Source organism: Stenella coeruleoalba (genome assembly GCF_951394435.1).
Source record: "Stenella coeruleoalba genome assembly, chromosome: 9".
Lineage (NCBI taxonomy): Eukaryota > Metazoa > Chordata > Mammalia > Artiodactyla > Delphinidae > Stenella > Stenella coeruleoalba.
In genome coordinates, this window is record NC_137155.1 from 73,443,942 (window position 1) to 73,467,437 (window position 23,496).

Genomic DNA, 23,496 nt, shown 5'->3' on the forward strand with positions numbered 1-23,496 from the left:
GTAGGTTACATGGTAGGAATTCAAGATGTATATTTTTCTGCTGAGTCACTAAATGCTTGCTCTCTTTTACAAGAGGCTGTGGTTCTACCAGTGTCTGGGTTTTCTTGCCATATAAACTTATGCAATTTATTTAATTTCTCCGAGCCTCAATTTCCTTGTCTGTAAAATGTGTATAATGGTAGTAACTACTTCATTGGGGTTTTATGAGGATTAAATGAGTAAAGGAATAAATAACTCGAAGTACTTAAAATACTCCCTGGCATGTAGCGATTACAACACACTGTGTTATGCTGGTTGTTACTGTTTTTTAGAGTTCCTTAAGGGTAGAGGAGCATGTCTCTTTCATCTTTGTATTGACAAATGGGTATTGACAGTTTCACAAAGAAGATGATGATGGAGGTGGGCCTTAAAGGGTCATAAAATGTGTAGGTTTTAGAAGGGTTGGGGGCAGGGAGCTGTGGAGAGGATATTCTAGGATCCTAGACATGGATATTGTAAACAGCTACAGAGGTGGAACTAGAAAGAGCTGTGGGGGCAAAATGGGCAGAGGAGGCCACCTGTTAGGGAGCATTAGGAGGAAGAGGGAAAGACTTCACTAGTACTGAAGTGGTCGAGGAGTGGGTTGAGTCTTCTTGAGCTGGAAGGAGGGTAGGAAAAGAGTAGCCAAAGGGTATGCTGCGGCTGGCTGTATGTGGACAGAGGACTTCAGCAGGCAGGATGGGAAGCAGGCAGATGGGCTCAGAAACTCTCTAGCTGTGATGTGGTGAGAGCCTGGACTAAAGTGAAGAGGGCAGTGGGCATTGGGCGTGGAGTGCCGAATTCAAGGGAGAAACGAAAAATAACTAGTATGGACATTAGTGCAACACAATTGTACTATTTCTGAGCCTAACCATTTGAAATTTGTGATAATTTGGCCAGATCTGAAAATCATTTTTTAATGCTATTTCTGAGAAAGTGTGTATTAAAACGTAGTGTAAAAGGTCGTGAAACATTAAATGACTTTACAGAAACAAAAATCTGAACACGTTACATGCAGTCAATTTACCTACAAATAAATGATACGTACATCAAAATTTTAAAGTTATTCTCAAGTTGTTATAAGCTTAAACATTTTTGACTCATAAAATTCACCTTGTTTTTCTTCCTAGATGTTCCTAAAAGCAAAGCAGCATTTATTTTTAGACATTGTGTAATCCAACCTTAGGATCTCGATTTGTTCATATTGATGAATTTTTATTGTACAAATTCAATGTATAATAAAGTTTTGCAAACATTGCCAAAAGGCAAGATCACAGACACTTTGTTGCTTATAAACATTTGGGCCACATTTTAATAAAACTATACACTGTATATGTATGTATATACATATTGTGTATATATATATATTTTTTTCCCACCCTTCTGAGCCAAAACAAAGCAACACTATATACTTAAGGATAAGGAGTCATTCCTCCCACTTATTTAATTTATACTACACTCAATAACCGCAGAAGACAAATGCTTTTTTGTTTTTCATCTGACCTCCAAGGCTAAAGCATAATGCCTGTTGCTGTGATGCGTGGCCAGCCCTGAACGCCCCACACAGGCTCAGCCATCGCCACTGACCTGAGCGGCTGAGGAGTCAGCTTCAGGGAAGAGATGAGTCAGGTGGCGAACAATGGTGCTCTCTTTGTTCTTCCTTGAGCCCCAAGAATTGTTTTTGTAGCATACATACGTGATGACATTACATAAATATCAAATATTTGCACATCCTAATTTTCCCACCGGTGAACAGTTTCTTGAAAGAGAGGTAGAAGATCATTGTGATATATAATTTCCAGCGTATTTTTTGCTGCACAATCAGACTGTGCCTCCTTGGCCAAACCATATAACTTCTTAGGACCCTGGCTGTTTCATCTGTACACCAGGAAAAGGACGTAGGTGACCTCCAAGGACCTCTCAGCTTTAGAGATGAGTTTGTAGAAACACTGTTTCCAAACAATGGGACACCCACTGGCACCCCTCAAAGCAAATGAGTGCCAGGTACTATTTGTCAGACAAGAATGGAATGTTTGATTAGTTATATGAAACTGAATTTTAACTGAACCAGTTCCTTCACTTAATTTTTCTTTAAAGTTAAAATTAAAGTATTATTTTAATGCTAGACAATAAACTGTAAACAAAAGACCTATAGAATTTCGGAATGGTATCAAATCCACTGCATCTAAAATTTTTGGATGTCTAGTTTCAACAAAAACTTTCTTCCAGTGTAATTTTGAATATGTATCTATTTTAAATAAAATTAATATATAGTATATTGCCATACATTTATTACATATAAATTATCAGGCTACTGTGAAAAAAGTTAGGCATACCATTTCTCAAGCAATTACAAACATCAAGGTTTTAATGGGCTGTTAGTACTATTCATTTAAACACTCTGGGTTGTGGTAGCTATTCTTTCAAAAGGAAGAAAAATAGTATGTGCTGAACTGTGACTATGATGTTTCATAGTTTTACTTCTTATGTTCACATCAGCCCATTTATTTATTCAGGCAGTGTTTACTGAGCATATACTATGTAAAGCCTGTGTGCTAATGACAGGGTACACAGCAAAGTTATGGTCTAGGAGAGGAGATAGACATTAAAAACAAAATGCTCATAAATGCATATGTAATTTTAATATTCACTATAAGCCGTATCCTACTGGACGACCTTATTCGATGTTAAGAAGCAAGAGAGATTCTCTGAGGAAGTGACATTGAACTTGAGACCTGAAGGATGTAGTTGGCCATAGGAAGAAGGTAGGGGATGAGATTCCCAGGCAGGGAGGATAGAATGTGTGAAGTGAACTGAGGAAGTAAAAGAAACCCAGGTGGCTGGAGGCTGGAGTGAAAAAGGGAGTGGAGTAGCCAGGGACACTAAATGAGACAGACGAAGTGCAAGAGGTTGCATCATGCAGGGTCTGTAGGCCATCTTACGGGTTTTACATTTTACTCTGAATGTAATGGAAGGCCGCTGACAGTTTTTTTAAAAGGTTAATGACATGATGCAACTTACACTTGTGGTGATTACTTTGGTTGCTAAATGAGAGTGGACTGGGAGGGAGGCAAGAGTGAAAGGAAGGAAACCAATTAGGAGGTTCTTACAGTGTTCAGAGAAAGATACTGGTGGCTTGAACTATGTGGTGGCCATAGAGATAGAGAAACAAATGGATTTGAGATATATTGGGGAAAACAATCCACAGGACTGATGATTGGTTCCTTTTGGGAGGATCAGGAAGAAAGAAAAGTCATGGATGACTCCAAGGTTTGTGGATTGATAAAACGAAGGTGCCATCTATCAAAATGGGAAAGCCTGAAGTGAGAGAAGATTTGAGAAGAAAGGTAGCATCTCCTCATTTTACAATAACACTAAGGCTCAAAGAGATTGGGTTCCTGTTCACAGGTATACCTACCAGGCCAGAGATGCATTGCCACAGCATCTTAGGAAGGCATCTTGCCTTTATAACTTCTGTGTCTGCTTTGATGTTATGACACCTTTGGCCTCTACACAGTCCTCCAGAATAATGGCCTTTTCCATTTGGCCAAAGTAAAATTTCCTATTGTGCTCTTCCATTGGATGTGTTAAGTCTCTTTGAAAGTTACAAGGACACTGTAACCCATATAAAAACCTTCAAGTCAGGTCCTGAATAGGAACAGGAAGCTAAAATCTCCACTCCCAGTGCAGGAACTGAGCCTGTGACCAGAGGGATGGATAGCAGTGCTTGGATTATGACTATGCTGCTGAGCACTGATGGACTTTTTATGGACCCAATGGGCTGCACCTGCTCAACCTTTAATCTTTCTTGAGCTCCAGATAGGAATAAAAACTGGTCTGCCCAGGACTTGAGGCATTTTGCTATGGTTATGAGGAGCACAGGTTTGGAGACAAACACTATTAGGTTTGAATTCCAGCTCCATAACTACTAGCTAAGTAACCCTGGGCAAGTCACTTAACTTCTCCCAGCTGTGATTTCTTCATGTACAATAAGATCTATTTCATTAGGCTGATATGAAGATAAAAAGATATAACACATGTAAAGAGCCTTGCCAGGCACACGGTAAGCCTGCCATAGACCGGAGCTCTGTGTTCTGGCCTCTGAGTTCCCAGTGGAGATAACTTCAGTGAAGTAATACATTGGCTTATACTTGGTAAACCCTCACAGTTGTTATTTCCTATGTTTCTCAATAATGCTAGAAGCTTTTATATAAAGAAACATAATATTAAAAGAAAACATGTGAAAAACAGTAAATGGCAAAATTCCATTGGCAAGCCTTTGAACTTTAGATACCAAATAAACCTAATTGCTTCAATAATACATTGACTGGCCTTCTCAGAACCACTTCTTATTTAATTCTCTTTAGTTTATCAGAATCTCCCGATAGCACACTTTGTCTGCTCTCTTTAGCTTATTTGGACATTACTTTCATTTACCTGGAAGCTTGGAGGAGGATGTACAAATATATCCATCATCTCTTATGAGTCATATATTTGTCTCTTATATTCACTTCTGTAAAGCAGTGGAAGCATCCCTTAGGAACGTGATTTGATGCAGATTAAGAAATACCAGCATAAGTCTTGTTGCCTTCTCCAGAGGGTTCCTGTGATATTTGGCCACAACTTTGTTCTTTAAGCCATAAATTATGCCCCGGGGACTGAGGTTTCTAATGTGACTGTCCTTGAACTTGGCTGCCATGGTGAGGATCCTCTCCTTCTGCCTGAGAGGCACAGACACCATTCATCTGGGGCTGACTTACCTTGTGCAGTTCCTCACAGACCAGTTGGGCACTGAGCATTCTCTCTTAGCCTAAGGCAATTAATGAAAACTAAAGCTTCAAAGAATTTAGTTCTCAATTCTCCTGACTGGATGTTATTAACCAAAGGCAAAAGAAAAATGGTAAAGAAAAAAATTTTCTGAATGTTACATCAAAAGTATTTTTCAGTTCACCCATGTGTACAGAGAGAGAGAGACCTAAATATTATCTTTATTGTTGCATCAGCATTTCCCAGTGAGACAGTGATTTTCTTTAAAAAAATTTTTTTATTCATATAAGCAGACCTAAGTAGACAGTGATGTAGCAAGTAGGGGGGATAGCTGTGCAATGCTCCTTACAGGAAATTTGATTGTCATTTTGCTACCTCAGCAGGATCCAGCTCATCTGCCTCCCTTCCCTTCTGTGTCATACATTCAGTTAAACAAATATTTGATTCTCATTCTTTCACTGATTTCTAAGTCGTGACACTTTCCTGTGTCTGTCTGGTTGTATAAGTAGAAGTGTGCCTTGGTTTATAGACCATATGAATATATGTGTTTGAGTGTCTGTAAATTCATAGAGTTTCAGAATCCCTGAGGAAGCTAGGATAATAAAAGAAATCCAGGGAAAATATATGAACAAAATAGGAATTTCTTCTAACAAGTTAATTATAACTCATAAACTTATAATTTTTAACTTTAATTTTATATTTGTTCATAGTAAGGAATATTACTAGGAATAAAAAAAATTAATTTCCCACAACTTATAGTGATCTCAGTTTCTTTATTCTAAGGACATTGTGATTAGATAAGTGTTAACAAGGGGCTTCAAATGTAGCTGTAATATTTTATTTCTTAAAAATATACAAAGCAAATATGATAAAAATTTAAGAAAACTGGATGGTAAGTACATGGATGTTTATTGTGCTATTTCTTTAAATATTTTTTTCTGTTTGGAATATTTCACAATAAAATGAGGGAAATCTACAAAGTTTTTTAGGTTATTCATGCTTTCCTCTTTTTTTATTGATATAGAAAGTATTCATCTTTTATGGAACATTTAGAAAAAACCTGGATCCTTATGGGCAGTGGAGTGATCAAGAAATATGGAAAGTTGCTGATGAGGTAAGGCATGCTCACTGAAGTAATTCTGAAAAAGGTTGCTCATACACACGAGTGGTTATCACAGCTGAGATGATTTTATACACTTTTGTGCATGTATGTGCATGTGTGTGTGGATAACTTTAAAATGGAAAACTCTAATATACCTCGAGCACCAAGTTTTTTGGATTAGACCTAGCCCTTTCCTCAGTAGTAAGTTTCCAACTCTCAGGCCCCAGAGATAGTATACTCTGGCCTTCTTCCCAAATGCGCATCACTGAGACATGAACTAGGAGAGACCCAGACACCTACAGCACACCAGGATTATTCCCGATACAGAGGAGCATCTGTCCACACCATCTCATCTACTCCCTGTCTAGGTTCTGAAACTTTCCCAGCATAAGAAGGAGGCTTGGTTTGCCATGATATACTTCTCTGGGAAGCATAGGTTTAGCACAAAAGGTTAATGATCATCCTAGAACACCTGAAGATGGCTACAGTCTTCTCTGGAAGTCACCAGAAATCAACCGCCTTCAGAGGCTTTGGCTGTGAGCACCTCCAGCCAAAATACCACATGACGTAGATGTGGCAGACTCTATTCCTTGAGGTCATTAGGACACCATAGGAAATACATGGATTAAAATGGAATCTAAATTCCTAAATAATACCCTGTATTTACCCACCAGGTGGTTAAGGAAGTTAGGGCTGGGGGAGAGCTAGAGTGGGATTCTTGGTTCCCTTAACCGGCACCCTAGCTGTTAACTGATAATCCTTGAAATACAGGCGTTTTATTTAAGAAAAGGAGAACATAAATTGTTCTAGTTTACTAAACTTGAGGTTTATGTCCAAAGCTCTGGATGGTGGCAGACTACAATTATGGGGCCTAAGAACATTGAGATGCAAAGGTCTTCTCAGAGAACAGCTTTATTCCACTGTCTCTGACATATTTGGTCCTTGTTGTAAAGCCCAATTCGGTTTATCCCAAATGTTTTTTCCTTGGCTTCCTCCCTTCAGAGTAGATCTTGACAGAAGCTTTGAAATGCCTGTGAGTGTTAAACACTTACCCTTTGAGTGTCTAACCTTAACATGCCCCTAATAAAATGCACTTAGATTAACCGTCTTCATTATCAAAGTTTCCTTATTACCGAACAAACAGGGGTTTTAAAGAAAACATTAACTAAATTGCAAGTGACACGTTTTAAGGTCTTTGATGTGACTTCAGAGAATTAACTATAGGAACACAGTGTGGTGGGAGAGAAACTTTGAAAGGAAGACATTAGACTTTATAAAATCTGCAAGTATTGCCAAGTCACAATAAAGTTTACAGGAAATCAGGATCATAAAAAAATCTAAAATTTTAGAAGACATGGTTAAGATTTTAAATGCCAATATGTGCAGAAATTTTACCTGTTTAGATTTTTATTTGATCAACTCATACTTAGGTATATCTTTTTTTTTTTAATTATTTATTTATTTATTTTTGGTTGTGTTGGCTCTTCGTTTCTGTGCGAGGGCTTTCTCTAGTTGCGGCAAGCGGGGACCACTCCATCGCGGTGCACGGGCCTCTCACTATCGTGGCCTCTCCCGTTGCGGAGCACAGGCTCCGGACGCGCAGGCTCAGCGGCCATGGCTCACGGGCCTAGTTGCTCTGCAACATGTGGGATCTTCCCAGACCAGGGCTTGAACCCGTGTCCCTTGCATTGGTAGGCAGATTCTCAACCACTGTGCCACCAGGGAAGCCCCCTAGGTATATCTTTTTTACTGATCCTTTTAAAAATAATTTGCTGTTCAAAAACAGAGATGGGCTGCTGTCCTCACAGTTATGCCATGTGTTTGAGTAACAGTGATACATTTTGTTGAGGAGGCCTTAGAATGGAGCACAGACCAAAAAGCAACATCCCAGAGAAGCAGAAAAGGCATTGATTTACAAGTTTTGGGGTCTGGACTTTAGTCCTATATGGTTGATCATATACTTTGCCCAAACAGGACCATTTGGGGAGGGGTCAGTTTCTCACCTGGACAGGATAATGGGACAAAAGGTGTAAACCAGGATTGGCCAGGGCAAACTGGGATTGAATTTCATTTCATCTAAGTCCTCTCTGTGACCTTGGTATGACTTGTTTCTCTAGAGGGAAATGAATTGAGTAACAGCAGAGAGCCAAACACTTGAATCTTATCCCAATTCTTTGTAATTCCCCTTTCCCTGAAACGGAAATCAAAAGTGTGCACGATGACAATGTCAGGCCAAGAAACACTCTATTCCTACCTTGGATTGGGCCCTGCACTCCAGTGTGAAACCTTATCTTTGCAGATCTGGGCTGAATTGTGTGAAGCCATGAGGAACATGATTAGTTACAAGCTCTAAGACTTGGAAACAAAACTGGCCAAAGCAGCTTCCTTACCCTTTGTGCCCTAGGCCCGTACCTTCATCTTGGCACTGTATGCCTTATAATTCTATGGATGAATTTAAAGCAAGTCCAAGGGAGGGAAAGAGTTTCTAAGACCCAGAACTACAGAGATCTAATTTTCCCCTTCACAAACAACTCAGGACCAGATAGCTTCTCCACAGGAACACTGACTTTACCAGCTGTGTAGACCAAAGAGAATCTCAAAGGAGGCTGAATCTTAAGGAAACAAAAAGATGACCCTAACATTGTGGTCTAATAAATTGGTAGCATTGCTGTACATTTTCAGGCTAATATGTATAATGGGCCCAGCCTAAGGCCTGGCACATAATAAGTACTAAGTAAATGTTAGCTATTATAATCATGTTTTCATGAGGTCTTTACCTGGCCGTCTCTTAAATGTTGTTGCTTGTCAGAATCCTAATTGTTTTCTTACTTTACTTACTCTTCCTGGGAAATATCATGCATCCTCTTAGCTCTAACTAATACTTCTGTGCTGATGACTCCCAAATCCACTTGTCCCCAGAGCTCCCGACCTGACATCTCAGCATGGACAGGCATCTTATGTCCATAAGGGAGTCTCTTAGCTGCCCCACCCACACAAGTGTCCTGCGTTTCCAATTCCAGTGGATGGCATCACCAGCTTCTCGTTGCCCAAAGCCAAGACCTGGGTCTCATCCTTGACTCCCAGTTTCTCCACCTGTCTTCACATACCAAGCCCTGTCAAGACTGTCTCCTGCAAAAATCTAGGATATACTCACTTTTCTCCATCCCCATCTCACACCACTACTAATTCTCATGTGGATTTTAGAAACAGGCTCCTGTCCGGTGTCTCTCTTACCGGCTCCCTACAGTTCATTCTGTTCTTTGCAGCCTTGCATCTGAGCACTTGTTTCTCCCCTTCTAAGGCTCCTTATTGCCTGTTGGACAAAGTCCACACTGCTCAAGGTGGCTTGTAACGTCCTTCATGATTTCATCTTTGCCTGCCTCTCTAAACTCCCTCCCCAACTGCCTCTGCTTGCCAGGATCCAGCTACACTGAATTCCTTTGTTTCCTTTAAGGCACCATGTGCTGTCTGTTCTCCAGAGGTTTTTTCACACGCTCTGTGCCTGGGGCACCCCCAGCCCTTCACTGCCTGATCCCCCTCACCATTCAGGCCTCTCCTTACACATCACTTCTTCCCAGAAACCTGCCCTGATGCTCCAGGTGTGAGAGAGGAGCCCCTCCTACGTGTATCCTGTACCTCCACCCCTTTCACAGCTTTCTTCGCACGGGAGAGAGATTTACCTCTTAACTTGTCCATGTCCACCACTGGCTTGTAAGTTCCTTGAGGGCAGAGATATTCACTGTGGTATTTCCTTGCATAGAGTAGTGTTGGGCATGTGCATGGTGTTCAATAAACATTGATTAGATGAATGAATGAATGGATGAATGATCTGATTCATTTATTTAAATGAATAAATAAATGGTTCATGTGTAATGTATCATGCAGGTAGCCTTGTGATTGACACACAACGGGTATCACCATTAGCAATGAGGACACTGAGCCCTGAGACATCGGAGGGACTTAGCTGAGCTGGGTGGTGGGCGCAGAAACAGCTGTCTCCCTTGATTTCTGGTTCACAGGCTCTTTCGCCACAGTGAGCTTTCCCAGTGGCATCCAGAATCTCAGGCTCCTTGACCACAGTCTGTGTTACCCTGTGTCATCCAAGCAGCACATCTGTTGGTTCTAGAATGGTTTAGAATGCTTTTAGAAGGAAAACTGTTCGGTAATTGTTTGCTTTTTGGATTACTTAGAAAATAGTTTCCTTCCTTACACATCGATAGTCAGGTAAGCTATTTTAGAGGGCAAACAAACTAACAGAAATAGTGGCCTTTTAAGGTGAAAATTTGCCCTGGAAAACCTGCAGAATAGCAAAAGGAGTGTCTAAAGGAGTTGACAGAGTCTATTTTTATAACTGCCCAGTCCAACCACAGTTCACTTTTCTGATTTTTTTTTTTCATGTTTCCTTATCACAAGAGCAAACTCTTGCTCTATAATAACATTCCAGAGGGCAGCAATAGCAAAAGTCAACACTTTGAAGAAAATACCTGGTCCTTTACAGACTGTAATACATTTTTTAAGTTTCATATGTCACAAAATAAAATTTCTTCTTTGTAAATAGTAGTTTGGAAATACATATGATTTATTAGCTCAACTGCATAAATCTGGCAAATTCTTTCTTCCCAAAGTTCTTTATATCCACAAACTTTTGATGCTTTGATTAATTTGTAATGCTAAGTTGGAACGAAAATACTTAGAAATGTTTAGATCCCAGTAATTAAAATTCACCTTAGTTTGGACAGAGCTAATCTAAAGTTTGTATTTTTTTTAATCTGTTGAAAAGTGGTTTGTGACAATAGTGTAAATAATATTATATTGGGGATATGTATGTATATGTGTGTATACATGTATATATTTATTTTTAAAGAATTCTGCTGTTAAAGATCACTAAATTAGATGATCTCTGTAGCAAGTTCCCTTTAAGTCTTTTTTCCCCCCCATAGCTCTTTTCTCTTTTAACAGTAATTTCCCACCTATTATTTTTCTCCCTGTCTGAGCCATGAGTTCCTTCAAGGCAGAGCCTTGTGTTATTCATCTTTGAATTCCCAGGTCTGCCATAGTGCCTAGAACTTAATAAACTCTCAGTAAGAGTCCATTAAGGAATACATGACTGAGCACCCAAACAATCACGAGGTTAATTTAAGCCATTCTTATCAGTACGTGGAGTTGGTAACAAGAACTTTATATCTTTTAAAAACCAATTACTAGTCTATCTTGCTTCCCATTTTCTCTCCAAAGCCTATCACAATATCTGGCAGAAAATAGGTAATTAATACATTTGTTAAATATTCACTGACTTCAAACTAGTAAACTTTTACTAACTTATGTTGACCTTTCTCTAGTGAATATGATTTTAAAAGATTTTTACTATACTTGATAGTGAGTAAAACAGTTGAGATAGGAATGTGGCAAAATGCACCCTAGATTGGCCTGTGTCTCTGTCACTCATTTTATACAGTTTTCTTCTCTAAATATTGTCAGTGCTATATATTTAGGTACTTATTTACTTGTGTTAAGAAATAGTTTCATTTGGGTAAGAACCACACACTTTGCTCAGCTCTCTATCACAAGAAAGTACAAAGTATAACACACTAAAGTAGCTTTCCCCCTATGGCCTTAGGAAACTAGAGTATGATTGGTGTGAATCTAAAGGGAGACTACATGCTGCAATGTTCTTAACAAAGTCTCAACCTTGTTACTAAGCATGATGTAAATTACTAGTATTGTGACACTTTCTGCTAACTTGCTTTCCAAGATAACTTGTAAAGGGAAAGTCTTACAAGTCATACTGTCATACCAGGGAAACGTTTCAGTGGCCAGGCCCATGTCTTGGGATTTCCCAGGCTCTAACAATACTAATAGTCAGGGTTGATTAGGTGCTTACCACAAGCTACACTCTGTGGCAAGCTCTTTCCACAAATTATCCCATTTAGTCCCCATTACAAGCCTTTGAAGTCTATCCTAGTATTTTCTCCATTTTTTTCCAGTGAGCTAAGTGAGACTTCCAGTAACACATCTGACAGCGTCAGCCAGCGAGTGGTGGAGTGCAGACTTAAAGCCACTTCTGTGTGACTTCATAGCTCCAGTCTTTCATCAGCACTTTTCTTGATGCTTAATTTGACTTAAGAAAAATTCTCAAGTATTTCTGATTGATCTGAAAGGAAATGCTGACCTATCAGTGTTAAAGAACTTCTTATTTGATAATTTGTTTTTAAGGAGTTTTATAGAGTCTTAAAGATGAGAAAGTGGAGGCACACCGACAGGTGAAGTGACTGGTTTTAGATCACACTCCATATTGGGGGAGCTAAAACCAGCACTCATTCATTTACCATTTGTCATTCTTCCTTAAATCGGATTGATTTGTCATTCATCAAAACTGTGTTAGTTTTGTTTGGCCAGCATTCCAGGGGCTCAGTACACATTTGTTGAACAAATGAATGGGTGTGTTGAGGCTGACAATGTGTCTGACATTGGTAGTGAGCTAAAGAGCACATGTCTTTACCCTCAGGAAGCCAACAGTCTAACAGGGGAACTTGCACCCATACTTCTGTGACTATGTGCCTGACTGCCCTAGAGGATGATCAGGAGTATTTGGAATGGTGCTCCCGGCTAAGCAATGGCACAAACCTGAGAAGGTCAAGGTGTATGGGGAACTACAAGCTGAGTGTTTAGTGCTGCTGGAAGTAAAAGTGGAGGGGGCTCAATTCTGGATGCCTTATCTGCCATCTGAGAGAGTTCAGTTATTCTGTCAGCAGGAGAGCCACCATAGTATTTAAAACAGAGAAATGATGGGGTCAAACCTATATTTTAGAAGGATCCCTGTGGGGTTGTCGGGTGACAATCAACTTGAGATTACAGTATGAAGCTTAAGAGACAATAATGGCCTGGCCTAGGGTTGTTGTAATAGGGCTGGCAAGGAGATGGAAGATTAAGAAGTATTTGGAAGAGGTCCAGGGTTGGATATAAAGATGAAAAATCATTCGCTTATCGGTGGTAGTTGATACTCTGAGCATGAATGAGATCTCAGAAGGAGCATTTGGAGAGTTGGCAATGAGGAAAACTAATATTCAAGGGACAGGAAGAGGGAGAATTACCTACATGTGATAATAAGAAGAAATGTCCATAAAGGGTGTGGTTTCTCATAAGGCAAGGAATAGATGTTTGAAGAAGGGAAAAAATGTTCTATGGTCTCAGGCAGTAGAGACAACAGATACACACTCATTATTTAAGATTTCTAGATGAGAAAAGGGGGAGACATTAAATAATAGCTAGGGCTTCCCTGGTGGCACAGTGGTTAAGAATCGGTGTGCCAATGCAGGGGACATGGGTTTGAGCTCTGGTCCGGGAAGATCCCACACACTGTGGAGCAGCTAAGCCCATGAGCCACAACTATGGAGCCTGCATGCCACAACTACTGAAGCCAGCGCATCTAGAGCCTGTGCTCCACAACAAGAGAAGCCACCGCAATGAGAAGCCTGTGCACTGAAATAAAGAGTAGCCCCCACTGGCTGCGACTAGAAAAAGCCCGTGCGCAGAAGTAATGAAATTGAAACTGTAATTTAAAATCTTCCAACAAACAAAAGTCCAGGACCAGATGGCTTCACAAGTGAATTCTACGAAACATTTAGAAAAGAGCTAACACTGATCCTTCTCAAACTCTTGCAAAAAATTGCAGAGGGAGGAACACTCCCAAATTCATTCTGTGAAACCACCATCACCCTGATACCAAAACCAGAAAAAGATATCACAAAAAAAGAAAATTATGGACCAGTATCACTGATGAACATAGATGCAAAAATCCTGAACAAAATACTAGCAAACAGAATCCAACAATATATTAAAACGATCATACACCATGACCAAGTGGGATTTATCCCAGGGATGCAAGGATTCTTCAATATATGCAAATCAATCAATGTGATACACCGTATTAATGAATTAAGGAATAAAAACCGTATGATCATCTCAATAGATGCAGAAAAAGCTTTTGACAAAATTCGACACCCATTTACGATAAAAACTCTCCAGAAAATGGGCATAGAGGGAACCTACCTCAACATAATAAAGGCCATATATGACAGACCCACAGCAAACATACTCAATGGTGAAAAGCTGAAAGCCTTTACTCTAACATCGGGAACAAGACAAGGATGTCCACTCTCACCATTCTTATTCAACATAGTTTTGGAAGTCCTGGCCACGGCAATCAGAGAAGAAAAAGAAATAAAAGGAATACAAATTGGGAAAGAAGAAGTAAAGCTGTCACTGTTTGCAGATGACATGATACTATACATAGAAAATCCTAAAGATGCCACCAGAAAACTACTAGAACTAATCAATGAATTTGGCAAGGTTGCAGGATACAAAATTAATGCACAGAAATCTCTGGCATTCCTATACACTAACAATGAAAAATCAAAATGAAGAATTAAGGAAACAATCCCATTTACCATCACAGCAAAAATAATAAAATACCCAGGAATAAACCTGCCTAAGGAGGTGAAAGACTTGTACTCAGAAAACTATTAAACACTGATGAAAGAAATCAAAGATGACATAAACAGATGGAGAAATATACCATGTTCTTGGATTGGAAGAATCAGTATTGTGAAGATGACTATACTACCCAAAGCAATCTACAGATTCAATGCAATCCCTATCAAACTACCAATGTCATTCTTCACAGAGTTAGAACAAAAAATTTTACAGTTCGTATGGAAATACAAAAGACCCCGAATAGCCAAAGAAATCTTGAGAAAGAAAAACGGAGCTAGAGGAATCAGGCTCCCTGATGTCAAACTATACTACAAAGCTACAGTAATCAAGACAGTATGGTACTGGCACAAGAACAGAAATATAGATCAATGGTACAGGATAGAAAACCCAGAGATAAACCCACACATATATGGTCACCTAATTTACGACAAAGGAGGCAAGAACATAAAATGGAGAAAAGGCAGCCTTTTCAATAAGTGGTGCTGCAAAAACTGGGCAGCTACATGTAAAAGAATGAAATTAGAACACTCCCTAACACCATACACAAAAATAAACTCCAAATGGATTAAAGACCTAAATGTAAGACCAGACACTATAAAACTCTTAAAGGAAAACATAGGAAAAACACTCTTTGATGTAAACCACAGCAAGATCTTTTTTGACCCACCTCCTAGAGTAATGAAAATAAAAACAAAAATAAACCAATGGGACCTAATTAAACTTAAAAGCTTTTGCACAGCAAAGGAAACCATAAACAAGACAAAAAGACAACCCTCAGAATGGGAGAATATATTTGCAAATGAAGCAATGGACAAAGGATTAATCTCCAAAATATACAAACAGCTCATGGAGCTCAATATCAAAAAGACAAACAATGCAATTACAAAATGGGCAGAAGACCTAAATAGACATTTCACCAAAGAAGACATACAGATGGCCAAGAGGCACATGAAAGGATGCTCAACATCACTAATTATTAGAGAAATGCAAATCAAAACTACAATGAGGTATCACCTCACACCAGTCAGAGTGGCCATCATCAAAAAATCTACAAACAGTAAGTGCTGGAGAGGGTGTGGAGAAAAGGGAACCCTCTTACGCTGTTGGTGGGAATGTAAATTGATACAGCCACTATGGAGAACAGTATAGAGTTTCCTTAAAAAACTACAAATAGAACTACCATACAACCCAGCAATCCCACTACTGGGCATATACCCTGAGAAAACCATAATTCAAAAAGCAACATATACCACAATATTCATTGCAGCTCTATTTGCAATAGCCAGGACATGGAAGCAACCTAAGTGTCCATTGACAGATGAGTGGATAAAGACGTGGCACATATATACAATGGAATATTACTCAGCCATAAAAAGAAACGAAATTGAGTTATTTGTAGTTAGGTGGATGAGTCTGAACCTAGTTTGTCATACAGAGTGAAATAAGTCAGAAAGAGAAAATACTGTATGCAAACGCATATATATGGACTCTAAAAAAAAAATGGTACTGACAAACCTAGTGGCAGGGCAGGAATAAAGACATAAACATAGAGAATGGACTTGAGGACACGGGAGGGGAGGGGAAGCTGGGCAAAGTGAGAGTAGCATCGACATATATACACTACCAAATTTAAAATGGTTAGCTAGTGGGAAGCTGCTGCATAGCACAGGGAGATCAGCTCAGTGCTTTGCGATGACCTAGAGAGGTGGGATAGGGAGGGTGGGAGGGAGGCTCAAGAGGGAGGGGATATGGGGACATATATATACATATGGCTGATTCACTTTGTTGTACAACAGAAACTAACACAGTATTGTGAAGAAATTATACTCCAGTAAAGATCTGTTAAATAAATAAATAATAGCTAAAGGAGAATCTGGAGGCAAATGAGGGGGTTTTGTTTCAAGAGGGGAGAGATGTAGCAGGTTCACAGGCTGAAGCCAATAAAAAGCGAAAGTTGAAGAGAGAAAGAACACAAGTCCTCCAGTTCCTCACCCAAGAGCCCTTATTCACATTCTCAGCTGGTTAGATCCAAAATTAGTTTTATGTTTGAGTCTTCCAGGATACATGAGAATAGTCCCCCTTGTCTAATTAATATGTTTACTTTCCCTACCATCTCAGAAACTCTTTTCAAACATTAATGAATTCACACAAAGTGAGGTTGTTTTAATGAGAAATCCACTCAAGGAAAGGAATATTGGCTGCAATACATATCCTGGGCACAGTTAATATTTACTGAACAAACACAGTGATGTGAGCCATCTCCAGATTCATCACTGAACTCGTGAGAGTCTGTCTTAAGGCCACTATCTTATTCTGCCTGTATTACAGGTAGGTGGGAACACATCTTACCTCCCAATACTAAATCCCAGACTTCCCAAGGGCAGGATATAATCATATGTGTATCTCTTTAGGTCTCAAACACTCAGCAACACTTGGCAAAAATACATATGTCAATGCACATTTATTTGAATAAGTGATATGAGGCAAGGTTACATTTTTTATCTTATTTCGAAAGAATGGGTTTCTCTATCTCATTTGCTTTTTCAACCTCTTTATTTTTCCTATCTAGCTTAAAAAAATAAGCCGTTGACCCTAACACAACTCTCATATTCCACCCGAATATTTAAGCACCTTTAAATCTCCAGTAATACACCACTATTTTAACTCCAGTTATTTTTACTTCATAGTTCCGTGAGTTTCTTAAAGTCAGTTTTTATGAATTAAAGAGATGAGTAGTACATTACCATATGTGGTTTTAAATGGCTCCTCAGTTGATTTTTATTGCTGCCTTTCATGCTCTGTTATTACAGAGTAGAGAATGGAAGGTAACATAAAAGAATCTGTCATGATACAGTAAGTAACTGCATTCTATACATATTATCTTTTCTAGCATGTATTAAATTGTGTTATAATTATCTGTGTATGTCTTTATAAACCCTGAGCTTTGCAGGGCCCACGGACCATTTATCCTCTCTTTAATCCCTATTGGAGGACCTGGCATAGAATAGGCATTCCCTGAAAACCTCATGAAAGGAAAAGTACAGAGCTGAAACTGTCTGTAGACTGATGCTTTAGAGCTGCCAAGATTATACATAGTCTTTTGTTCAGTTAAAGCCAAATAGCAGGAATGGTGGGGGGTTGTTATGAAATTTAAACTTTTAGAACTCCTGTCTTTTCAGATTATCAGCCTCTTAAGTGTTTTTAACCCTGTAGTATGTGAACTACCCCTCCCAAGCCCAGTGTTTTTCCTCTTTCTTTTCTGCAGGTTGGACTCAGATCTGTGATAGAGCAGTTTCCTGGGAAGCTTGATTTTGTCCTTATGGATGGGGGTTGTGTCCTAAGCCATGGCCACAAGCAGCTGATGTGCTTGGCCAGATCCGTTCTCAGTAAAGCAAAGATCTTGCTGCTTGATGAACCCAGTGCTCATTTGGATCCAATGTGAGTTTCAGAATTCCTGCTATTTAATAACACAGGGGGAAAGGAATCATTGAGACATACTTCATATTGACACAAATTTCCATCAGGCTGTCATGTCTGCAAGCAGGAGACTACCTTCTAGATATGAAATAATTGCCCAGTGGAAAAGTTACTATTTGACATGCGCACAAGTGCTTATTTCCTAGTATAAGAGCTATGTGTTCTCTTCTAAGTGTAATTTTGCAATTTCATACAAACTCTTCCCCCTTATTGACGTGTGATAAAATATTTAGTTACATAGGCATACTTGGGTCCTTATGGTCTTCCTTACGATCCCATTTATAACATAGGAAATATTTATAGCATAAAATAAAGAACTACTATTGATGCTACATAATGAAAAATATACTTATTTGGGAAACTTTTTTCAAACTGTGAAATTTTTTCCCAAATATTTGTCCTATTTATTTATGAAAACTTAGAATCTGCCCTGTGGTTGGAAAGCTGATTGTGGCTGACTCTATTGCAACATTCTGTTAAAAGGATTCAAGGAAAGATAATTTAAGGAATTACATTGACAGAAGAATAGGTATGTTATCAAGGATAGAGACAGATTATTAACATTCTGTGATGTTATATGTGCTATTTTTTCTTTGCTAGAACATACCAGATCATTCGAAGAACCCTAAAACAAGCATTTGCTGATTGCACAGTAATCCTCTCTGAACACAGGATAGAGGCAATGTTGGAATGTCAGCGATTTTTGGTGAGTGTTTCTAATTTACCTAAGATCTCATCTCTCCTTTGATTCTTGATAACAATCTGATATGTGCTGGTTCCTGCAAGTCACAGCAATGTACAAGCTCACAGCTATCCAGCTTTACTCAAAATACCTGCCCAAGTGTCTCACTTTGTGCAACGAGTTGAGGTTGGAATTCAGCCAATCTAAAATAGCAGCTTATTACTAAATTACATTAATAAATTGGAACATCTATACTTTTTGCTTCTTTTATTTGGGGATCAGTCATGAAAAAGACTAGGTCCTGATGCTTTCAGTAACTGAATCTCCCATGGATGGGGTCCAGAACAGGCCTGGATTGTCTTGCAACCTGATGTATGGTTTTAACGCAGTAGTTGAAAGGTTTATTTCATTTTTCTAGCCATTATTTGGAACTCAGCTTAGTGCGTCTCCCAACCACCTTCTCATTTGTGGTTTCAAAACTGTCACCGATTCTTTCAAGTGATGTTTACAAATCCCTTTGGGTTTAGCCACAAGGAAATCCTGAGGATGATGTATCACATCATTTCTGTTAAGGCTTTTCAGGCTCCTGGAGGTAAATGCTTTTCTTACTGAAGGATTGTTATTACCATTATTATTACTAAGCTTCGAGTGATAAGTTAGGGGCCGACTCACAACCTCTTGCCCAGCTACGGTCAGGTTCAGCTTGAACGAGTGAAGGAGGCACAGTAACTCAGGCACATCCTGACCAATTTGAAATTGTTAAGCTTCAAATCCACTGTTGACGTGGTTCAACTCTTTATGGTGCTGTGGACTTAACACTCATTTGTAAGGTTAATACACAAGGGATCTAACATGAATAGTTCTTGTTTTCAAAGCCCCCTTAGTTCCTCTAAAGTTCTCTGAAGAAGCACATTGTTCAGTACTGTATCAATTAAAAAAAAGCAATCTCCCAGCTTCTAAGTAAAAAATTACAGCTGATTTCACAAATGGTAGAAGCTCCATAAAGCACGAGGACTCAGCAGTGAAACAAGCTCTCCCTGACTGTTCAGACTGCAAGCCTCTGGACACTCGCTGTGTGTTCTTTCTGGCTTTCCTCATCCTCTGAGCCTGTGCCCTTCTTGCCTTGCTTTGGTCCGCCCTGCCTCTTTGTCCGAGTTGTCACTAACGGCCACTTCCCTAGGTCATAGAGGAGAATAGAGTGCGGCAGTACGACTCCATCCAGAGGATGCTGAGCGAGAAGAGCCTCTTCCGGCAGGCGATCAGCCCCACAGTCCGCTTGAAGCTCTTCCCCCACCGGAACTCGAGCAAGCAGACGTCTCGGTCCAAAATCGCTGCCCTGAAGGAGGAGACGGAAGAAGAGGTACAAGAAACAAGGCTTTAGAGAGCAGAACAAAGGTTTGCCTGGGACATTCACGCGTGGAGTTGAAGAAAAGAAAAAAAAAGAGTTTCTGCCTCAGAAAACAAGGATGAATGATGTTTTTTTTAAAAAAGGAAAACTTCGGGTAAGAGGAATTAAGGATGTTCCCGTGGATGAATGGCTTCCTGGCAATGGTCAAACCGTGTGACAGGTACTTCAAATCTTTGAAGGTTTACCACTTGGAATCGCAAGCCAGCTTTTCCTGAAAACTTTTCCCTTTGGTCGTCACTGGAAAGGTGGCTGTAAACGTCAGCCAGCTTAATTCTTCAACTTATTGTTTAGTGAAACTTACTCATTTATATTATTGAAGAAGAACTGTAATCATACTACTTAGAGATACAATTAAGTAATGATAACTGGAAACTTTAGTGGCTTATATATGTTTATATACCTTTTTCTCCACTTTCTCCACGATATTTAAAAACACAGCTATATTGTCTGTTAAGGATTCAGACTGCCCCGTTTCCAAGCAAGTAATGGAATGCTGTGAGAGTCACAAGACAGCCCATCAAAATATTCACTACACAACACCTAAGTATCAGTCAGGAGACAGAACTTCCCGATCTTGGAAATCAGGGTTAGTACCATTCAGCAATACCCAAATGCAAATAAATCAGAAAACATCCATTATCTGGGAAACGGGCTGTTACAGTCCCATGTAGGGAACCAAGATGTAGCTCCCTTGATTTGGAAGAGAAGATGTCTGCTTCCAGAAAGTAACAAGCTCATAAGACTTCTGAACTGAAGGATGGCTGGAAAAACGCTTTAATGCAAATTGGTGCAGGAGAACACTTCATCACCCAGAAGCTCCAGGTAGAGTGTGTAGGCAGGTACGCTGTGGGCGCTACAGGTAGATGTACGTGAAATTCAAAGATCTAGGTATAGAAAGGGTGATGTGGTGTGTTTTCAGGCTACCTATGTGTACTTCATACTGTATATACTGAGCAGGAGAGATAATGGACACACTGAAGTAGAGTCAATCATGAATTAGTTTTATATGCTTCTGTTTTATAATTTTGTGATGCAAATGAAATTTTCTCTAGGAAATATTTATTTTAATAATGTTTCAAACTCATATAAATGGCTGTATTTTAAGAATGATTATATTATGAATTATATTTGTATAAGAGATTTTTATATTTGAAATGTTGACTTTTATGGTACTAGCTATTTTTATGATATGTTAAAACTGGGAGGAGGGGAAAACTTGGGGGATATTAGCCAGTTTGAATTATGAATTATGAATTATGTTGGTGTGGAGAGAAACAGTAGGGCCCACACAGATATTGCATATACCTGTGTGATTCCTGGCCAGTACACTTGTTCCCTCTTAGATGCAGCTCTAAAGAAAATGGTACCACAAAATCTGACCACCCCTATCAAGGATACACTGCCTTCTCAACTCCAAAGTAACCCTTAAGATTGCATTCTATTTATTACTGTAGGAAAATATCGTGTGTCAATAAAATCCATATATTTGTGTGAAACTTAGGGGTTTTCAGGTGTGTTCATTAATCGTGTCTCATTGATCTCTTACTTCAGTCTCTAAGGATCATGGTACACAAAACATGAATCATTCCTTTAGATATAGCTTCTTGAGAATCCTATGTGAATTAAGACACTCTAAAAATTATTTCTTTTTTTAAATTGTGGTAAAATATACATAACCTAAAATTTACTATTTTAACCATTTCTAAATGTACAATTCAGTGGCTTTAAGTACATTCACATTGTTGTACGATCATCATCACAATCCATCCACAGAAATTTTTTCATCTTGCAAAACTGAAACTCTGAAACCATTAACTAAAACTCCCTATTTATCCTTTCCCCCAGCTCCTGGCAACTACCATTCTATCTTCAGTCTCTATGAATTTAACTACTCTGCGTACCTCATGTGAGTGGAATCATATAGTATTTGTCCTTTTGTGACTGGCTTATTTCACTTAATAATGTCTTCAGGGTTCATCATATTATAGCATATGTCAGAATTTTCTTTTTTTTTTTTTTTTTTTTTTTTTTTTGCGGTACACGGGCCTCTCACTGTTGTGGCCTCTCCCGTTGCGGAGCACAGGCTCCGGACGCGCAGGCTCAGCGGCCATGGCTCACAGGCCTAGCCACTCCACGGCATGTGGGATCTTCCCGGACCGGGGCACGAACCTGCGTCCCCTGCATCGGCAGGCGGACGCTCAACCACTGCGCCACCAGGGAAGCCCAGAATTTTCTTTTAAAGGCTGAATGATATTCCATTGCAGGTACATATATATGACATTTTGATTTTCCATTCATTTGTCAATGGGCAACTTAGGTTGCTTCCACCTTTTGACTATGTTAGATGATGCTTTTATGAACATGGTTGTACAAATAACTATTTGTGTCCCCACTTTCACGAATGAGGACACTTTTGAGCTTATTTCTGTTTTAAAATGGAGACTTATAGAATAAAAAAGATAATATATTCCACAAGGGCTCATTTATTTATTTGAAACTTATTTAAAGAGCAGTAGCTATTTTTATCACTATCTTGACAAGTGAGCAAATCTCATCAAGGGAAATAGTACTTCTACACTAGAACCTGGGTGGATTTCTTTGTCCAAATCCCTGTTTTTAATTGATGAGGCTTCTTGGGACCCCTTTTCTTCCTTGCAGAGTTTCTTCCTGAAAGATGCAGGTGCCATTGTGTGGTAGATGGACAGTAGATCCCAACTGAGTGCCAAGGCCTCCCACTCCCTTTTCTTATTGGGAGAAAAAAATTTTTATTTTCACATGTGACCCCAAGAAGGCAATCTCAGACCATGCTCTATTCTAGTTAACCCAGTTCAAGTTTTTAAATGAATAAACTTTATTTTTTAGGGCAGTTTTAAGTTCACAGCAAAACTGAGCAGAAAGTAAGAGACTTCCTGTAACCCACCCCCATCCCAGCCCTCCCTAACCTCCCCCACTCTCAACATCCCGCACCGGAGTGGTACATTTGTTACGATCAACACATCATTATCACCCAAAATCCAATGTTTAGGTTTCATTCTTGGTGAACCCTTATTCATACCTTGCTCCTTCCTAAGCCCCGGTAACCACAGATCTTTTTACTGTTTCCATAGTTTTGCCTTTTCTGGAATGTCACGTAGTTGAAATCATACAGTATGTAGTAGCCTTTTCAGATTGACTTCTCTTACTTAGTATTGATAATTTGCATTTGTTTCCTCCTTCAGATAGGAAAGCCCTGTCTTCTCATGGCTTGCTATCTCATTTCATTTTGGTATAGAATAATATTCCATTGTCTGGATGTACCACTGTTTATTTATCCATTCACCTACTGAAGGACATTTTGGTTGTATCCAACTTCTGGCAATTATGAATAAACATTCCTGTGCAGCTTTTTGTGTTGACATAAGTTTTCAAATCCTTTGGGTAAATACCAAGGATCTTGTGGTAAGAATATATTTAATGTTGTAAGAAACCTTCAAACTGTTTTCCAAAGTGACTGTACCATTCTGCATTCCCGCCAACAATGAATGAGAATTCCTGTTTGAATCCTCACCA

At 39.2% G+C, this 23,496-nt stretch overlaps 1 protein-coding gene across 1 annotated transcript in view; it reads left to right on the plus strand.

The window, feature by feature from the left end:
• CFTR (CF transmembrane conductance regulator) overlaps positions 1 to 20,175 on the plus strand; it is a gene marked incomplete at its 5' end in the record, with an annotated part of 195,052 nt that extends 174,877 nt beyond the window's left edge. The window contains 4 exons of the mRNA XM_079931021.1: positions 5,810 to 5,899; positions 17,646 to 17,818; positions 18,458 to 18,563; positions 19,720 to 20,175. Of these exons, the coding sequence (XP_079787147.1) occupies positions 5,810 to 5,899; positions 17,646 to 17,818; positions 18,458 to 18,563; positions 19,720 to 19,920 (570 nt within the window). The 3' untranslated portion in view covers positions 19,921 to 20,175. The remainder of the gene's footprint in view (positions 1 to 5,809; positions 5,900 to 17,645; positions 17,819 to 18,457; positions 18,564 to 19,719) is intronic.
• Between the last annotated feature and the right edge of the window lie 3,321 nt (positions 20,176 to 23,496).